The sequence below is a fragment of the Artemia franciscana genome, chromosome 1 (genome assembly GCF_032884065.1).
Source record: "Artemia franciscana chromosome 1, ASM3288406v1, whole genome shotgun sequence".
Taxonomy (NCBI): domain Eukaryota; kingdom Metazoa; phylum Arthropoda; class Branchiopoda; order Anostraca; family Artemiidae; genus Artemia; species Artemia franciscana.
Window position 1 is genome coordinate 10,034,948 of NC_088863.1, and position 17,052 is coordinate 10,051,999.

At 34.6% G+C, this 17,052-nt stretch overlaps 2 protein-coding genes across 5 annotated transcripts in view; one reads left to right on the forward strand and one right to left on the reverse strand.

The window, feature by feature from the left end:
- LOC136025399 (uncharacterized) overlaps window positions 1–17,052 on the reverse strand; it is a 597,112-nt gene that overhangs the window by 70,616 nt on the left and 509,444 nt on the right. The gene's annotated exons all lie outside the window — the stretch shown is intronic.
- Window positions 9,611–17,052, forward strand: part of LOC136028047 (eukaryotic translation initiation factor 4 gamma 1-like) — a 34,364-nt gene continuing 26,922 nt past the window's right edge. The window contains exon 1 of the mRNA XM_065706026.1: window positions 9,611–9,715. Coding sequence (XP_065562098.1) covers window positions 9,611–9,715 — 105 coding nt within the window. The remainder of the gene's footprint in view (window positions 9,716–17,052) is intronic.

Sequence of the window (17,052 nt, forward strand, 5' to 3'; positions counted from 1 at the left end):
TAACATTTAATTCAAGTTTTATTTGTGTTTTTCAGATGTCATTTTTGAATAAAACAATTATAGCCAGTTGTAAATCGCATGGGCTTTATTTGCCAATTGCCTTTCGAAGAAGTCGAATTGAAAATTTTACTGTTGTAATTAAATGCGTGTTGATAATGCACATACACTTTTTTTTTACTGTGAAAAAAAAATTCATGTCCGTTTGTCTTGGTGTTAAGCATGTATTTTTAAAGGGTGGCGAGTAAAAGTCATATTTTTGAAATTAAGGTTTTGAAAGTAGGAAGTGAACTTTTCGAGTTTACATATTTTTAAATATTTGTAGCTATGAATTAATAAATTATAAGTTTATAATCATATTTATAAATGAGTATTTATAAATCTTAGATATCCAAATATATATATATATATATATATATATATATATATATATATATATATATATATATATATATATATATATATATATATATATATATATATATATATATATCTCTATTCACAAGTGGGACACAGGGACAAAACTACAATGGCGCGTAACTAATATATATATATATATATATATATATATATATATATATATATATATATATATATATACATCTCTATTCACAGGTGGGACACAGGGACAAAACTACAATGGCGCGTAACTAATATATATATATATACTAGCTGTTGGGGTGGCGCTTCGCGCCACCCCAACACCTAGTTGGTGGGGGCGCTTCGCGCCCCCCCCAAGCCCCCCGCGCGCGTAAGTCGTTACGCGCCATAATAGTTACGCGCCATTGTAGTTGTGTCCCTATGTCCCACCTGTGAATATAGATATATATATATATATATGGTTTTAACTACGTAAAACTTGCGAATATACAACATTCTTTGCTGTCCCATTGTCTTTGCATATAAATAGATTGTCAGGTTATCCCCCTGTTTCCCCCGGTGTCCCCGTTGTAGTTGTGTCCCTGTGTCCCGGTCGTCATTTATATTCCCTGTGTCCCGGGTCCCGGTCATCATTTGTATCCCGGTGTCCCGGTCTGTATATACATTCGTTTTTTAGTTTTGTTTTTCTCCTTTATTTTTTTCCTTTTTTTTTCTTTTTTAGCTTATTTAGATTTTTAGATTTTTTAGTTTTTTTTATTAGTTTTTAGTTTTTATTTCTTTTTAGTTTTTTTGTCCCGGTCGTCATTTATATCCCCCTGTTTCCCCCGGTGTCCCCGTTGTAGTTGTGTCCCTGTGTCCCGGTCGTTATTTATATTCCCTGTGTCCCGGTCGTCATTTGTATCCCGGTGTACCGGTCTGTATATACATTCGTTTTTTAGTTTTGTTTTTCTCCTTTATTTTTTTCCTTTTTTTTTTCTTTTTTAGTTTATTTAGATTTTTAGATTTTTTAGTTTTTTTATTAGTTTTTAGTTTTTTTTTCTTTTTAGTTTTTTTGTAGTTTTTACCTTCTTTTTAGTTTTGTTAATTTTTTTTTTTACTTGTGTCCTGGTCGTCATTTATACTCCCTGTGTCCCGGTGCTTTGTTGATTGCTAATCGAACATTCCTTTTGTCCTGGTCGCTTTCTCTTTGAGTGTCGTCATTTATTTTTTTCTTTTTTAGTTCTTTTAGTTTTTACCTTTTTTAGTTTTTTTTTAGTTTTTAGTTTTTTTAGTTTTTTACCTTTTTTTAGTTTTTTTAGTTTTTTAGCTTTTTTATTTTTTTTATTAGTTTTTAGTTTTTTTGTAGTTTTTGCCTTTTTTTTTAGTTTTTTGTCCTGGTCGCTTTCTCTTTGAGTGTCGTCATTTATTAGTTTTTTCCTTTTTTTTTTTTAGTTTTTTATTGGTTTTTACCTTTATTTTAGCTTATTTTTCAGTTTTTTCCTTTTTTTTAGTTTTTTTTTATTTTTTATTTTTTTTAGTTTTTTACCTTTTTTTAGTTTTTTTAGTTTTTTTAGTTTTTTAGCTTTTTTACTTTTTTTATTAGTTTTTAGTTTTTTTTTGTAGTTTTTGCCTTTTTTTAGTTTTTTCAGTTTTTTTTTTAGTTTTTTATTGGTTTTTACCTTTATAGTTTTTTTAGTTTTTTAGCTTTTTTATTTTTTTTATTAGTTTTTAGTTTTTTTTGTAGTTTTTGCCTTTTTTTAGTTTTTTCAGTTTTGACGTCACCTAATCCAGTTTTTTCAGGTGAGGTCACCTGACACATCCATCCACACATCCATCCATCCATCCACAGACAGACAACTTATTTTTATATATATAGATATATATATATACTAGTTGGTGGGGGCGCGAAGCGCCCCCACCAACTAGGTGTTGGTATATATATATATATATATATATATATATATATATATATATATATATATATATATATATATATATATATATACATATATATATATATATATATATATATATATATATATATATATATATATATATATATATATATATATATATATATATACTAGTTGGTGGGGGCGCGAAGCGCCCCCACCAACTAGGTGTTGGTATATATATATATATATATATATATATATATATATATATATATATATATATATATATATATATATATAATATATATATATATATATATATATACATATATATATATATATATATATATATATATATATATATATATATATATATATATATATATATATATATATACATATATATATATATATATATATATATATGTATATATATATATATATATATATATATATATATATATGTATATATATATATATATATATATATATATATATATATATATATATATATATATATATATATATATATTATATATATATATATATATATATATATATATACTAGCTGTTTGGGTGGCGCGCAGCGCCACCCCAACAGCTAGTATATTGGTGGGGGGAACTTTGCCCAACACCCCCAAGCCCCCCGCGCGCGTAAGTCGTTACGCGCCATATTAGTTACGTGCAATTGTAGTTTTGTCCCTGTGTCCCACCTGTGAATATTGATAGATATAGATATATTTTTAACTACGTAAAACTTGCGAATATACAACATTCTTGGCTGTACCATTGTCTCTGTGTATAAATAGATTGTCAGGTTTACCGACTCTTGAACATGCAACATATAATTGTCCATGGGAAAAAAAAATCTGTATTCAGCTCTATACCTCATTATACTAATGATTGCCCTTGAGTTTTGTTGATGGTGATTGCTAATCGAACATTCCCCGTGTCCCCGTCGTCATTTATATATCCCCCTGTGCCCCCTGTCGTCCCCGTTGTTGTTTTTTCCCTGTGTCTCGGTCGTCATTTGTTTCCTGGTGCTTTGTTGATGGTGATTGCTAATCGAACATTCCTTGTGTCCCGGTCACTTTCTCTTTGAGTGTCCCAGTCGTCATTTATATTCCCTATGTCCCGGTGTCCCGGTCGTCATTTGTGTCCTGATGTCCCGGTCTGTAATTTTGTCAGTCGACAAACATGACGTCAGTCGACACACAAACATGACGTCACTCGACACACAGACACAGAGACAACTTATTTATATATATATATATATTAGCTATTGGGGTGGCGCTTCGCGCCACCCCAACACCTAGTTGGTGGGGGCGCTTCGCACCCCCCTCCAAGCCCCCCCGCGCGCGTAAGTCGTTACGTGCCATTTTAGTTACGCGCCATTGTAGTTGTGTCCCTATGTCCCACCTGTGAATATAGATAGATATATATATATATGTTTTTAACTACGTAAAACTTGCGAATATACAACATTCTTTGCTGTCCCATTGTCAGTGCATATAAATAGATTGTTAGGTTTCCGTATTCAGATCTATACATCATGATTGTAATGATTGCCCTTGAGCTTTGTTGATGGTGATTGCTAATTGACCATTCCCTGTGTCGCTGTCGTCATTTATATATCCCCTTGTGCCCCCGGCGTCCCCTTTGTAGTTGTGTCCCTGTGTCCCGGTCGTCATTTGTGTCCCAGTGTCCCAGTCTGTGATTTCTCTTTGAGTGTCCCAGGCGTCATTTATATTCCTTGTGTCCCGGTGTCCCGGTCGTCATTTATATCCCCCTGTGCCCCCCAGCGTCCCGTTGTAGTTGTGTCCCTGTGTCCCGGTCGTCATTTATATTCCCTGTGTCTCGGTCGTCATTTCTCCTTTATTTTTCATTTTTTTCCTTTTTTATTTTTTTTCTTTTTTAGTTTTTTTTAGTTTTTTAGCTTTTTTAGTTTTTTTATTAGTTTTTAGTTTTTTTCTTTTAGTTTTTTTGTAGTTTTTACCTTTTTTTAGTTTTTTTTAGTTTTTTTTTACTTATGTCCTGGTCGTCATTTATACTCCCTGTGTCCCGGTCGTCATTTGTGTCCGGTGCTTTGTTGATGGTGATTGCTAATCGAACATTCCTTTTGTCCCGGTCGCTTTCTCTTTGAGTGTCGTCATTTATATTCCCTATGTGCCGGTGTCCCGGTCGTCATTTGTGTCCCAATGTCCCGGTATGTAATTTCGTCAGTTGAAAACATGACGTCAGCCGACACAGAAACATGACGTCACCTGATCCACAGACAGAAAGACAACTTATTTTTATATATATAGATATAGAAGATGTGCCGGTGTCCTGGTCGTCATTTGTGTCCCAATGTAATTTCGTAATTTCGTCAGTCGAAAACATGACGTCAGCCGACACAGAAACATGACGTCACCTGATCCACAGACAGACAACTTATTTTTATATATATAGATATATATATATATATATATATATATATATATATATATATATATATATATATATATATATACACATATATATATATATATATATATATATATATATATATATATATATATCCAAATTTTTCCGATAGCCATTTTGTTCAGCGTAGTTGAAAGATATGGAAATTATATGTTTAAGGATGACCCCCCCCCTAGCCCTCAGTGCAAGTGTTGTAAGTTATGCCCTTGGGGCATATATAGTTTTATATAGAAAAAATAGTCGTATAAACTTCGGAAAGGCCTCATTGGATTATAAATCAGAAGTTCTAGTGCCCTTTGTAAGAGTCAAAGTCATCAGAGGGCAGCTACCGTCCCTCCAACGTCGTATTTACTTAATAGAAATTGGAGACAGTATTTTATTCAAAATTTTGTCCAAAGATCGCATAACAAGGCTTTGGGGTTGATACGACAATCAAAGCCTGGGGGCAAAGGTTGTAAGCTATGCCCCGGGGGTATTTAAAGTTCTTAGGAAAGGGATATTTGTATAGACTTTAGAGGTAGCTCATTTGGTTGAAAATCGGAAGTTCTAGTTCCCTTTTAAGAGTCAATAGGGATGGAGGGCAACTAGCCCTCCCAACTACACCTCCTTTCACCAAATGCATCTGATTGAAATCGTGAGATAGCCATTTTGTTCGAAATAGTAGAAAAAAAAATAGAAAAAATAACAACACCTCCAATTGTGATACAAGTCCCTTGAGCCCTGGGGCAAGGACTGTCAGGTATACCCTGGGGGCATGTAAGGCTTTTATAGAATGTGTGGTTATATAAACTTCAGAGGGGGGTTGTTTGATTTAAAATTGGAAGTTACAGTGCCCTTTTGAAGAGCCAAAAGTAATTTGAGAGCACGAAGCCCTCCCCCCTTCGTCCATCATATCCTAAAGCAAGCCTCCAAACTAAGTTTCGAAATATTAATTTTTTCATCTTTGCTGAAATGTTCTCTAATTATACGTTTGGGGATGTCACCCTCCCCCCCCTGGAGACCTCAGGGCAAGGGCTGTAGGTCAGGCAACTGGTTCATTGTTTACATATAGTATATGTTATTGAAAAAAGGTAGGCATTAAGCTATGTCTTTCAGAGTATGTAAAGGGGAGCGTTGAATTATATCAAAAAGTGTTATGTGTATATGGGTTGTCAAAAGGGGGTAACCCAGGAATGACTGAGTATTTATTACCTTTGGATTTTCAGGAAATGATAAGAGAGATTATCAGTTGACCGAAAGGGCAATATTTGCAGGCTACCACTACTAGAGCTACCTCTGCTTCTTCTGATACCGCATCTACTACTACCACTGCTATAACTAAAACTACTACTTCTATAGCAAGTACTACTGAGGTTGTAGATAATGAAATATACATCAGAAGAACCGTTGAAGGGAAAGTTTAACTAACTAAAAAAAATAATATGTGCATACCGATTGCTGATACAGGAGTATCAGTAACATTATCGGAACTGCTTATCGTATCAAGAGGAAACTTTGGGGGTATCATGAGTTGAATGTTCAATTGAACAAAAGGCAAAATGCACCTGCTACTACTATACTACTACTAATAATAATACATTATTACTGCTACTACTGTTCCTACTACTACCACTACTACTTTGATACTAGTACAAATAATGCTACAATTATGAAGGTGAAAATGGGGAGAAAAAACGCTCAAGGTGACGTTGGGTAACTGAAAGATTGATCAGGTTGGCAGCTTCACTTACCTTGGCAGTATTATTAGTAAGGACGGTGGAAGCAGTGAAGATGTTAGAAGTAGAATAGCTAAGGCTCAGGGTGTATTTTCACAGTTAAAAAGTTTGGAAGAATATAAAGATAAGTCTGCAAAACAAAATTAGAATATTAGAAGTTACAGTGATGACATTGGTCAAATATGGCTCTGAAGCATGGGCGCTCCGAAAAACAGATGAACATTTACTAGTTTTTATCTAGAAAAATTGCCTACGGATTGTTCTGGGTACCCGGCTGACTGACCACATTTCAAACAGTAGGCTGTACGAAAAATGTGGTTCAATCCCACTTTCTAGGGCTATAATGAAAGAAAGGTTGATATGGCTAGGCCACATTCTGCGGATGATGGATGACAGATTACCGAAGATTGTCCTTTTTGGCCAACCGTCTGGGGCTATACAGAAAGCAGGTCGTCCTTGTCTGGGCTGGGAGGATATCATAAATAAAGATTTAAAGGAAATGGAAACTTCCTTTGAGGGTGTGAAGAGGGAAGCCTTGAATAGATTAGGTTGGAGGAGGAGCGTGCGTAGCTGTGTTGGCCTTAGGTGGCTTGGTGCTACAGTGAGTTATAACTAGTAGTAGTAGTAGTATGAAGGTGAAAATTTAATAGAATATTGAGGGGGAATTTGAACTAAATTAAAACACACTTCCTGCATGCAGATTGTCAAAAGGCAGTATGTCAAGCATGGAATTGGGTATTAAGCTGGAGCTTTCAGAGAATACTTAAAGGGGAAGATCAATTGACAAAAAGGTAATATATACATGTCACTACTAACACTACAACCAATACTACTTTTACTAACCCTACTACTGCTACTAAACTACAGTTTCAATTGCTGCAACTAAGATGGAATGATGTAAAAGGGGTTTCAAAAGCACGCATCAACCATGTTTTGGGAGCGGCTTACCTGTTATCAAGGTCAAACTTCCAGGGCATCATGAAAGAGATGCTCAACTGACCAAAAGGCAAGATATACATCCTGCTACCGCTAGTAATGCTGCTGCTACTACTGTTACCACTACTACTAATACGAAAGCAACTACTTCTCCCTTTACCACCGCAACTAATGTGATGCTAATACTATTAAGGCTAAGTCTATGAAGGTAAACTTCGAGTGAATATTGATGGCAATTTCGAGCTCTCAAAAGGCACTATGTGGATATAGATTGTCAAAAGAGCGGATCTTAAGAATTGATCTATGCAGTAAGTTGGAATTCTCAGAAAATTCTTAAGGGGGAAGGACAATTGACAAAAAGGCAATGAGATTTCGTAAGGGCGAAGAGCAACTGACTAACAGGCAATACGTGCACACTGCTACTACTCCTGAAAGATTTACTAGTTCTATTGCTACTATTACTATTGTTCCAACTAATTCTTCCGTTGAGATTACTTGTAAGGCTAAGAGTATTAAGATGAAAATTTTACGAAGTACATGTATGTGAATATAGAGGTCATCAAAGGGACATATGTCACAGCAATGTCACAGCAATGGCTAAAAGTTTAGTAAAATACTATTGATGTGACATCTGTTACAACTAGACATTTCAGCAAAGCTGAAAAAATTGATATTTTGAAACTTAGTTTGGAGGTTTGCTTTAGGATATGATGGACGTAGGGGGGAGGGCTGGTTGCTCTCAAATTACTTTTGGCTCTTCAAAAGGGCACTATAACTTCCAATTTTAAATCAAACAACCCCCCTCTGAAGTTTATATAGCCACACATTCTATAAAAGCATTACATGCCCCCAGGGTATACCTGACAGTCCTTGCCCCAGGGCTCAAGGGACTTGTATCACAATTGGAGGTGTTGTTATTTTTTCTATTTTTTTTTACTATTTCGAACAAAATGGCTATCTCACTATTTATACGCACAGGCATTGGGACAGCCAAGAATGTTGTATATTCGCAAGTTTTACGGAGTTAAAAATAAATCTATATCTATCAATATTCACAGGTGGGACACAGGGACACAACTACAATTGCACGTAACTAATATGGCGCGTAACGACTTACGCGTGCGGGGGGCTTGGGGGGCGCAAAGTTCCCCCCACCAATATACTAGCTCCCCCCAACAATATACTAGCAAAGTTCCCCCCACAAATATACTAGCAAAGTTCCCCCCACCAATGTACTAGTGGCACGAAGCGCCACCCCAACAGCTAGTATATATATATATATATATATATATATATATATATATATATATATATATATATATATATATATATATATATATATATATATATATATATATATATATATATATATATATATATATATATATATATATATATATATATATATATATATATATATATATATATATATATATATATATATATATATATATATATATATATATATATATATATATATATATATATATATATATATATATATATATATATATATATATATATATAATATATATATATATATATATATATATATATATATATATATATATTTATATATATATATATATATATATATATATATATATATATATATATATATATATATATCTCAGTTCTATATATATATATAGTATATATATATAGTATATATATATATATATATATATATATATATATATATATATATATATATATATATATATATATATATATATATATAGAATATATATATATATATATATAACTCTCAGTTTTATTTGAAAGTTCGCTTGGTAAACACCTTATTTTGGATATAACCTATTAATACAGTGAGCTCAAGCTGGTCTGATTTCCCTATAGACATTTATTGAAACATCATTTATAATCGGATTATTTTCATTTGTTGGCTAATTAATAGTTTTGGTATTTGAGTACAAATTCCCTTGGGAATTAGTTATTTATTAAGCAAAGAGATTTTCGTACAAGGATTTAAGAACTTGAATATATTTCAATGACATATTATCTGCAATAGCCATGTCGGAGAAATTAGTTTGGAATGCGAATTTGAACTTTTTAAATCGTGCTCGAAAAGCTGGAAATAAGAGTGACGAGATAAGTTGTAAAGCATGCGAGTTTTTTACAAGGGACGATATAATCAAGGCTAAGGAGATACTGTGGTCTTCTGCTCACTACACCAATAGAGTGTAAATTAAAAAAAGTGCCGAAGACATTATTAACGAAATGTTAAAGGTACTTGAACTTTGTGAGCAACGTAACGTTGAGCTGCCAGTCTTTGTGATAGTTGAACCTGACGAAGTCCCTATCTGTCCTGGTGAGATAGCTGCGGTAATCACCAGAAATGTTACAGAAGTTTGTAAAAAGCTAGACAATTTCTTGAATAAGGACCCTCCCGCCCCCTCGATGGTTCCTACAGTTACTGAAACAAAGCCCTCATATGCAGTGGTACTCAAGAATTTGCCCCCTGACCTCACGAAGTCCGATTTGAGGAAAGACTTTTTGCAAAAAATGTGTGGCAGAGCTCTCTAAAATTGTCGAAGTTCAGCCCAGAAAAGATAATTGGTGAGTTGTTACAGCTAGCAAGGCTGATGCAGAAACTCTTGTAGGGGTCTTTCAGAACGGTGATAAATCTCTTTCTGCAACAATCAGGAGCCCCTTTCACCTCGGTATTGCTCGATTTGTCCCCAGCAATATAAATGACGATGAACTTTGCGCACTGATTCCTAAATGTGTCAGTTCAAGACAGATTGGCAACACCCGCTCGTTTCGATTGAAATTTGAAACCAAAGTTGATCTTATGAATGCCATAAAAAATCCCCCAGTCATAGATTATGAGAGGATCAAAGTGGCTGAGTATCTCTCCCTCCCGGTAAGATGTTTCAAGTGTTAAGCTTACGGACATATATCCAGTAGCTGCAAAAATGAAGCTATTTGCGCAGTCTGCGATGGCCATGGTCATTCAAGCTCCAAAACATCTCCTTGTCGAAGGCCCAAGAAGTGTGCATTGTGCAAATCACAGGATCATCTCTGTTACAGCTTCAAATGTCCAGTCGCCCAAGGACTTTTAAGTAAAGTTAAGTCAGCATAATGGCTCGAGCCTTAAGTCTCTTATCATGGAATATCAATGGCAAAGTGGTTGACAAAGGCCTAGTCCTCTCTGAACTTTTAAGTACAAATGAAATAATTTTTCTGCAACAACATTTTTTGTCTCATGAAAGAAAAAATTTACTCAGTATTTCACAGAATTCTTATCTCTTATTTCACCCAGCGAAAATGAATAAGAGCCGTGGCTGACCTCTAGGCGGATTAGCTATTATTTCACAATTTCCCGTCAATCTCCTTGAGTCGAATGACCATTTCATTGCTGCCGAATTTTCGGACCTAATCTGTATAAACGTTTACCTGCCAACTAATTACTGCTCTTCGCAATCAGAGAATAAATTCATAAATACTTGCAAAAAGCTAGCGAGTTTTATGAAGGGAGTTTCAAAGCGTCCAAATGCTCGAGTTTTGATTGCAGGAGACTTTAATTGTGACTTAACAGACAGTTCATTGCCAGGAACCCAACTCCTTCTGAATTCCCTCCCCCCCTTCCAACTCAGTTGCTGACAAAACAGAAACTTTCACGTTTATTGGTGTCCTGTCAGCGACTTCTAACCTTGATCATTTTATTGCATCTTTCCCCTGTGAAACTGTCGAGGTAATTTGTGATGGGTTTTATTCGGATCACCTTCCAATAAATTTAAAAATAAATGCTTCATTTCATGCCCCTAAACAGCCAGATAAAAAGTGTTTTATATAAAAGACTGGAAAAAAGTTAACCGCGAGATGTTTCGTTTTGAATGTGACAGAATATTAAATAAAATAGAGGTGCCCTTTCATTTGTTGTGCACGCGCTCTGGCCTTAGTGAAAGAGAAATAGCCATCAGACTTTCCACCTATCTAGCTGAAATTAACCATGCATTAAAGTGTGCTGAAGCTTCAGCTGTCACGTGCAAGCGTATTAGGAAAGGCACTCAAGTTCAGGGTTGGTCAAAAAACCCTTCCCTTACTTCTGCGTGCGAGTCTTCTAAAATTTGGCTGAATATTTGGAGGGACTGCGGCAGGCCTAAGTCTGGGACTATAAATGGTCTGCGGCTACGTTCTAAACGTTTTTTTGCTAAAGTGTTAAGAAAACATAAGGTTGATCTTATTGAGAAAAACGCTCATAAAATTGCAGAGAACCCTCCGAAGCTCTGGAAAAAATTTGAACGCCCTTGTGAACACATTAGTGCAAATAATATTCCTGAGCCTGAGTGGATAAATTGTTTTAAGCATGAGTTTTCTTCTCCCGATCCTGCTCTTGAGTCAAAATTTGAAAATGAATTAAGTGCTTGTCTGAAACAACACGAACCTTCGACATTTATAATTAAGCCAAGTGATGTATCGTTTTATTGTCAAAAACTAAAGAAAAGAAATTCCACGGGAGTTGATGGAATTACTGCCAGACATTTTGATTATGCAATTGCTCTTCTTTTTAATCATTTATCTCTACTTTTTCAAATGTCTATTGAAAACGGAGTTGTTCCTTATCAATTTACAGTTGGTCAAATAACCCCTATCCCGAAAAAAGGCAAAAAGGATTTTACTTCGTGTGATTCGTTCCGACCTATAACAGTTTCTTGTACTATTTTTAAATTGCTTGAGTCAGTTATTTTGGATGAAATTGTTTCTAAATGCTACGTCCCACCCCACCAGTTTGGTTACCAAAAAGGTATTAGCCAGGAGCATGCCCATTTTGCTTTAATGAATGTTCTTGCAGATGCAGAAAGAAGTAGATCCCATATTATCCTTTGTGCTTTAGATGTTGCTCGTGCTTTCGACTCTTGCATATTTTCCCAAGTTTTATTTGAAGCGTATAAAAGAGGGGTAAATTTTTGTACAGTGAAGTGCCTTCTGTATATGTACCATCACCTTAAGGCGAAGTTAAAGGGGGGATCTTCCCTTTTTGATATTTTGAAAGGAGTCCGTCAAGGTGGCCTTACCTCACCTTCTTTATTTAATAACTCTCTTTTAAATGCCCGAAATTCTGTTAATTTTAGTTGTATTCACCGTGGATTTAACTTGTCTTTAATAACTTTTGCAGATGACGTCTTGAATCTAAGCTGTACTTTTAGTGGATGTGAAAACGCGTTTAATCAGCCTTATAATGAATGTAAAAATATTGGGCTTTCTTTCAATGTTGATAAAACTGCTGTTGTAGCTTTCAATTTTAAAGAGACAAATGGCCCTATTTTTTATCTTTAGCTAATGTTCATGTCCCCCTTTCTCAAAAATTAGTTTACCTTGGAATGCCTATTGGAAAAAATATGAAGAAACTGTGAATTTATCCCTTGAACTTTTGAAGAAAAAACTGAGAATTGCTTATGCTTCAATTGCATCTAATATTAAACATATTGATAAATTAAATCTTGCGAAAATTTATAATAGCCTAGTTGTACCTCATCTCCTTTCTCTTTGTCCGGTTTGGCAGTTTTTTAGTGAACCTCAGAAACTATCTGTTCGTAGAGTATATTTTCGTTATGCTAAATTCCTTCTCAGTTACCGTCCGTGGACTAGAAATAGTTACTTAGTGAACAAATTCCGCCTAGTTTCTCCTACATCTATTATTGATAAAAGGCTTCATGATTTTCGTTCTTCTATGTCGATAGTGTCTCACCCATGGTCAGCATTACTTATTTAATTGTTTGCTTGTGTTGATTTGTATTTATTTGTACCTTTTTTTTTCTCTTATTACTCCATCTTAAGGGCGTTCCGCCCTCTTTTTGTAGATGGGTTATAAATAAATTGAATTGAATTGAATTGAATATATATATATACTGGCTGTTGGGGTGGCGCTTCGTGCCACCCCAACACCTAGTTGGTGGGGCGCTTCGCACCCCCTCAAGCCCCCCCGCGCGCGTAGGTCGTTACGCGCCATATTAGTTACGCGCCATTGTAGTTGTGTCCCTGTGTCCCATCTGTGAATATAGATAGATTTATATATGTGTTTCAAACTACGTAAAAATTGCGAATATACAACATTCTTGGCTTTCCCATTGTCTGTGCATATACAAAGCCGTATGTACTAATAATGACGTCATATGCAAACGCTCTTTTTACAAACAAACAAACATGCATACACACAACTCGTTATATATATATATATATATATATATATATATATATATATATATATATATATATATATACTAGCTGTTGGGGTGGCGCTTCGCGCCACCCCAACACCTAGTTGGTGGGGGCGCTTCGCGCCCCCCCCAAGCCCCCCCGCGCGCGTAAGTCGTTACGCGCCATAATAGTTACGCGCCATTGTAGTTGTGTCCCTATGTCCCACCTGTGAATATAGATAGATATATATATATGGTTTTAACTACGTAAAACTTGCGAATATACAACATTCTTTGCTGTCCCATTGTCTTTGCATATAAATAGATTGTCAGGTTTACCGACTCTTGAACATGCAACATATAATGGTCCATGGGAAAACAATCTGTATTCAGATCTATACCTCATGATTCTAATGATTGCCCTTGAGCTTTGTTGATGGTGATTGCTAATCGACCATTCCCTGTCCCGGTGTCCCGGTCGTCATTTACATCCCCCTGTTTCCCCCGGTGTCCCCGTTGTAGTTGTGTCCCTGTGTCCCGGTCGTCATTTATATTCCCTGTGTCCCGGGTCCCGGTCGTCATTTGTATCCCGGTGTCCCGGTCTGTATATACATTCGTTTTTTAGTTTTGTTTTTCTCCTTTATTTTTTTCCTTTTTTTTTCTTTTTTAGCTTATTTAGATTTTTAGATTTTTTAGTTTTTTTATTAGTTTTTAGTTTTTTTTTCTTTTTAGTTTTTTTGTCCCGGTCGTCATTTATATCCCCCTGTTTCCCCCGGTGTCCCCGTTGTAGTTGTGTCCCTGTGTCCCGGTCGTCATTTATATTCCCTGTGTCCCGGTCGTCATTTGTATCCCGGTGTACCGGTCTGTATATACATTCGTTTTTTAGTTTTGTTTTTCTCCTTTATTTTTTTCCTTTTTTTTTCTTTTTTTTATACTCCCTGTGTCCCGGTGCTTTGTTGATTGCTAATCGAACATTCCTTTTGTCCTGGTCGCTTTCTCTTTGAGTGTCGTCATTTATTTTTTTCTTTTTTAGTTCTTTTAGTTTTTACCTTTTTTAGTTTTTTTTAGTTTTTAGTTTTTTTAGTTTTTTACCTTTTTTTAGTTTTTTTAGTTTTTTTAGTTTTTTAGCTTTTTTATTTTTTTTATTAGTTTTTAGTTTTTTTGTAGTTTTTGCCTTTTTTTTAGTTTTTTTAGTTTTTTAGCTTTTTTATTAGTTTTTAGTTTTTTTTGTAGTTTTTGCCTTTTTTTAGTTTTTTTTAGTTTTTTAGCTTTTTTATTTTTTTTATTAGTTTTTAGTTTTTTTTGTAGTTTTTGCCTTTTTTTCTCTTTGAGTGTCGTCATTTATTAGTTTTTGCCTTTTTTTCTCTTTGAGTGTCGTCATTTATTAGTTTTTTCCTTTTTTTTTTAGTTTTTTATTGGTTTTTACCTTTATTTTAGCTTATTTTTCAGTTTTTTCCTTTTTTTTAGTTTTTTTTTATTTTTTATTTTTTTTAGTTTTTTACCTTTTTTTAGTTTTTTTAGTTTTTTTAGTTTTTTAGCTTTTTTACTTTTTTTATTAGTTTTTAGTTTTTTTTTGTAGTTTTTGCCTTTTTTTAGTTTTTTCAGTTTTTTTTTAGTTTTTTTTGTAGTTTTTGCCTTTTTTTAGTTTTTTTAGTTTTTTAGCTTTTTTATTTTTTTTATTAGTTTTTAGTTTTTTTTGTAGTTTTTGCCTTTTTTAGTTTTTTCAGTTTTGACGTCACCTGATCCAGTTTTTTCAGGTGACGTCACCTGACACATCCATCCACACATCCATCCACAACTTATTTTTATATATATAGATATATATATATATATATATATATATATAGATAGATACAATACAAATTAACTGCGTAAAACTTGCGAATATACAACGTTCTTCGCTGTCCAATTGTCGCTGCATATAAATAGATTGTCAGGTTTACCGACCCTCGAACATGCAACGTACAATTGTCCATGGGAAAAACAATCAGTATTATGATCTATACCACATTTTTCTAATGATTGACCTTGAGCTTTGTTAATGGTGATGGCAAATGCTAATCGAATTGGGAATTGCAATCTTTTAAATTGAAAAGGCAGATCCGTTGGAATCATGGGAATGCGACGAATAAGAACAGCCTTACCCTCAAAAGGCCCTGTCAAGACCGTGGCCTCTATTAGGTTTTCCATTGTTTTTTTTTACGGCAATTCGCGTGCCATTGCAAAGCTTTGGTGGGTTTATATTTCTTAAAAGTATTATTGGTACGCCTATTTTTAGTTGTAGCACGTGTGGTGGAAACCCTGAAAGATCCACGGAATTTAAAAATTCAGATGGATAATTAACCGCTTCATTTGGTTCCAAAATTGTGTCGACTGACTTGTAAAGGACTGCCTGGTCTCGAATCTTGGTCAAAACAATATTGTTGATTTTGTGGACGTCTATATTATTGGGTGCGAGAATCGCTCTTTCAGTTAGCCATTTATTATTTTTATAATTGTTTAAAATATTCGGAAATACTTTTTCAATCAATTCATTTTTGGACGTCACTAAATTACAGAAATCAGCAGGTAGTTGTATACGTCCTGAAATTGAATCTACTGGGAGCTTTCCGTTTCCAATTGCCAGCAATTGATCTGAAAATGTTTGACCAGTGTCATCGTTTTGCGATCAGACACGCATATTTGTAGTTAATTTTAATGTTTTTACGCGTGCCCATAAATTAGAATTTTTCAGGCAAGCATTCATTTCGTCTGCAGGAGTTGATCTAGGTTTTATAGGTAATGTTTGCCTGAAATCTCCCGCAAGCAATATTAATGTGCTGCCAAAGGGTTTCGACTTCCCTCGTAAATCTTTCAAGCATTGATCCAGAGCCTCGAGCGATTTTTTGTGTGCCATTGTGCACTCATCCCAAATAATAAGCTTGCATTGCTGCAATACTTTACCCATCCCAGATGATTTGGAAATATTGCACGTGGGAGTTTCAATAGAATGCAAATTCAGAGGCAATTTCAAAGCGGAATGAGCAGTTCTTCCACCAGGCAGCAATGTTGCGGCTATTCCGGACAACGCAATTGCCAACACTATATCATTTTTTGATCGAAGTGATGCCAGAATCAGTTTTATCACAAACGTTTTACCAGTACCTCCTGGCACATCCAAATAGAAAATTTCTCCAACGTTGTTATCGACACAATGCATTATCGTATCATAAATGTCTTTTTGTTCCGACGTTAACTTGGAAATGTTATTTTGTATATACAACAATAGATCACTCGTACTGTAACTTTGTTCGCGATCCAATTCTACACATGTCGAAACAGCAGCGATACGGTTAGGTGAAGGCATTCCCAATTCCTAAAGAGGTTTGTTTGCCATACGTACGCACAAATCTTCTATAATAACTAAAGTGTAGTTATAAATTTCTGATGTAAAATCAAAAGTCATATCTGACGTCTCTAACTGTTTTCGATGGAGTATATCTTCGGACATTTTTAACTTATATTTTTCTCATAACTCTG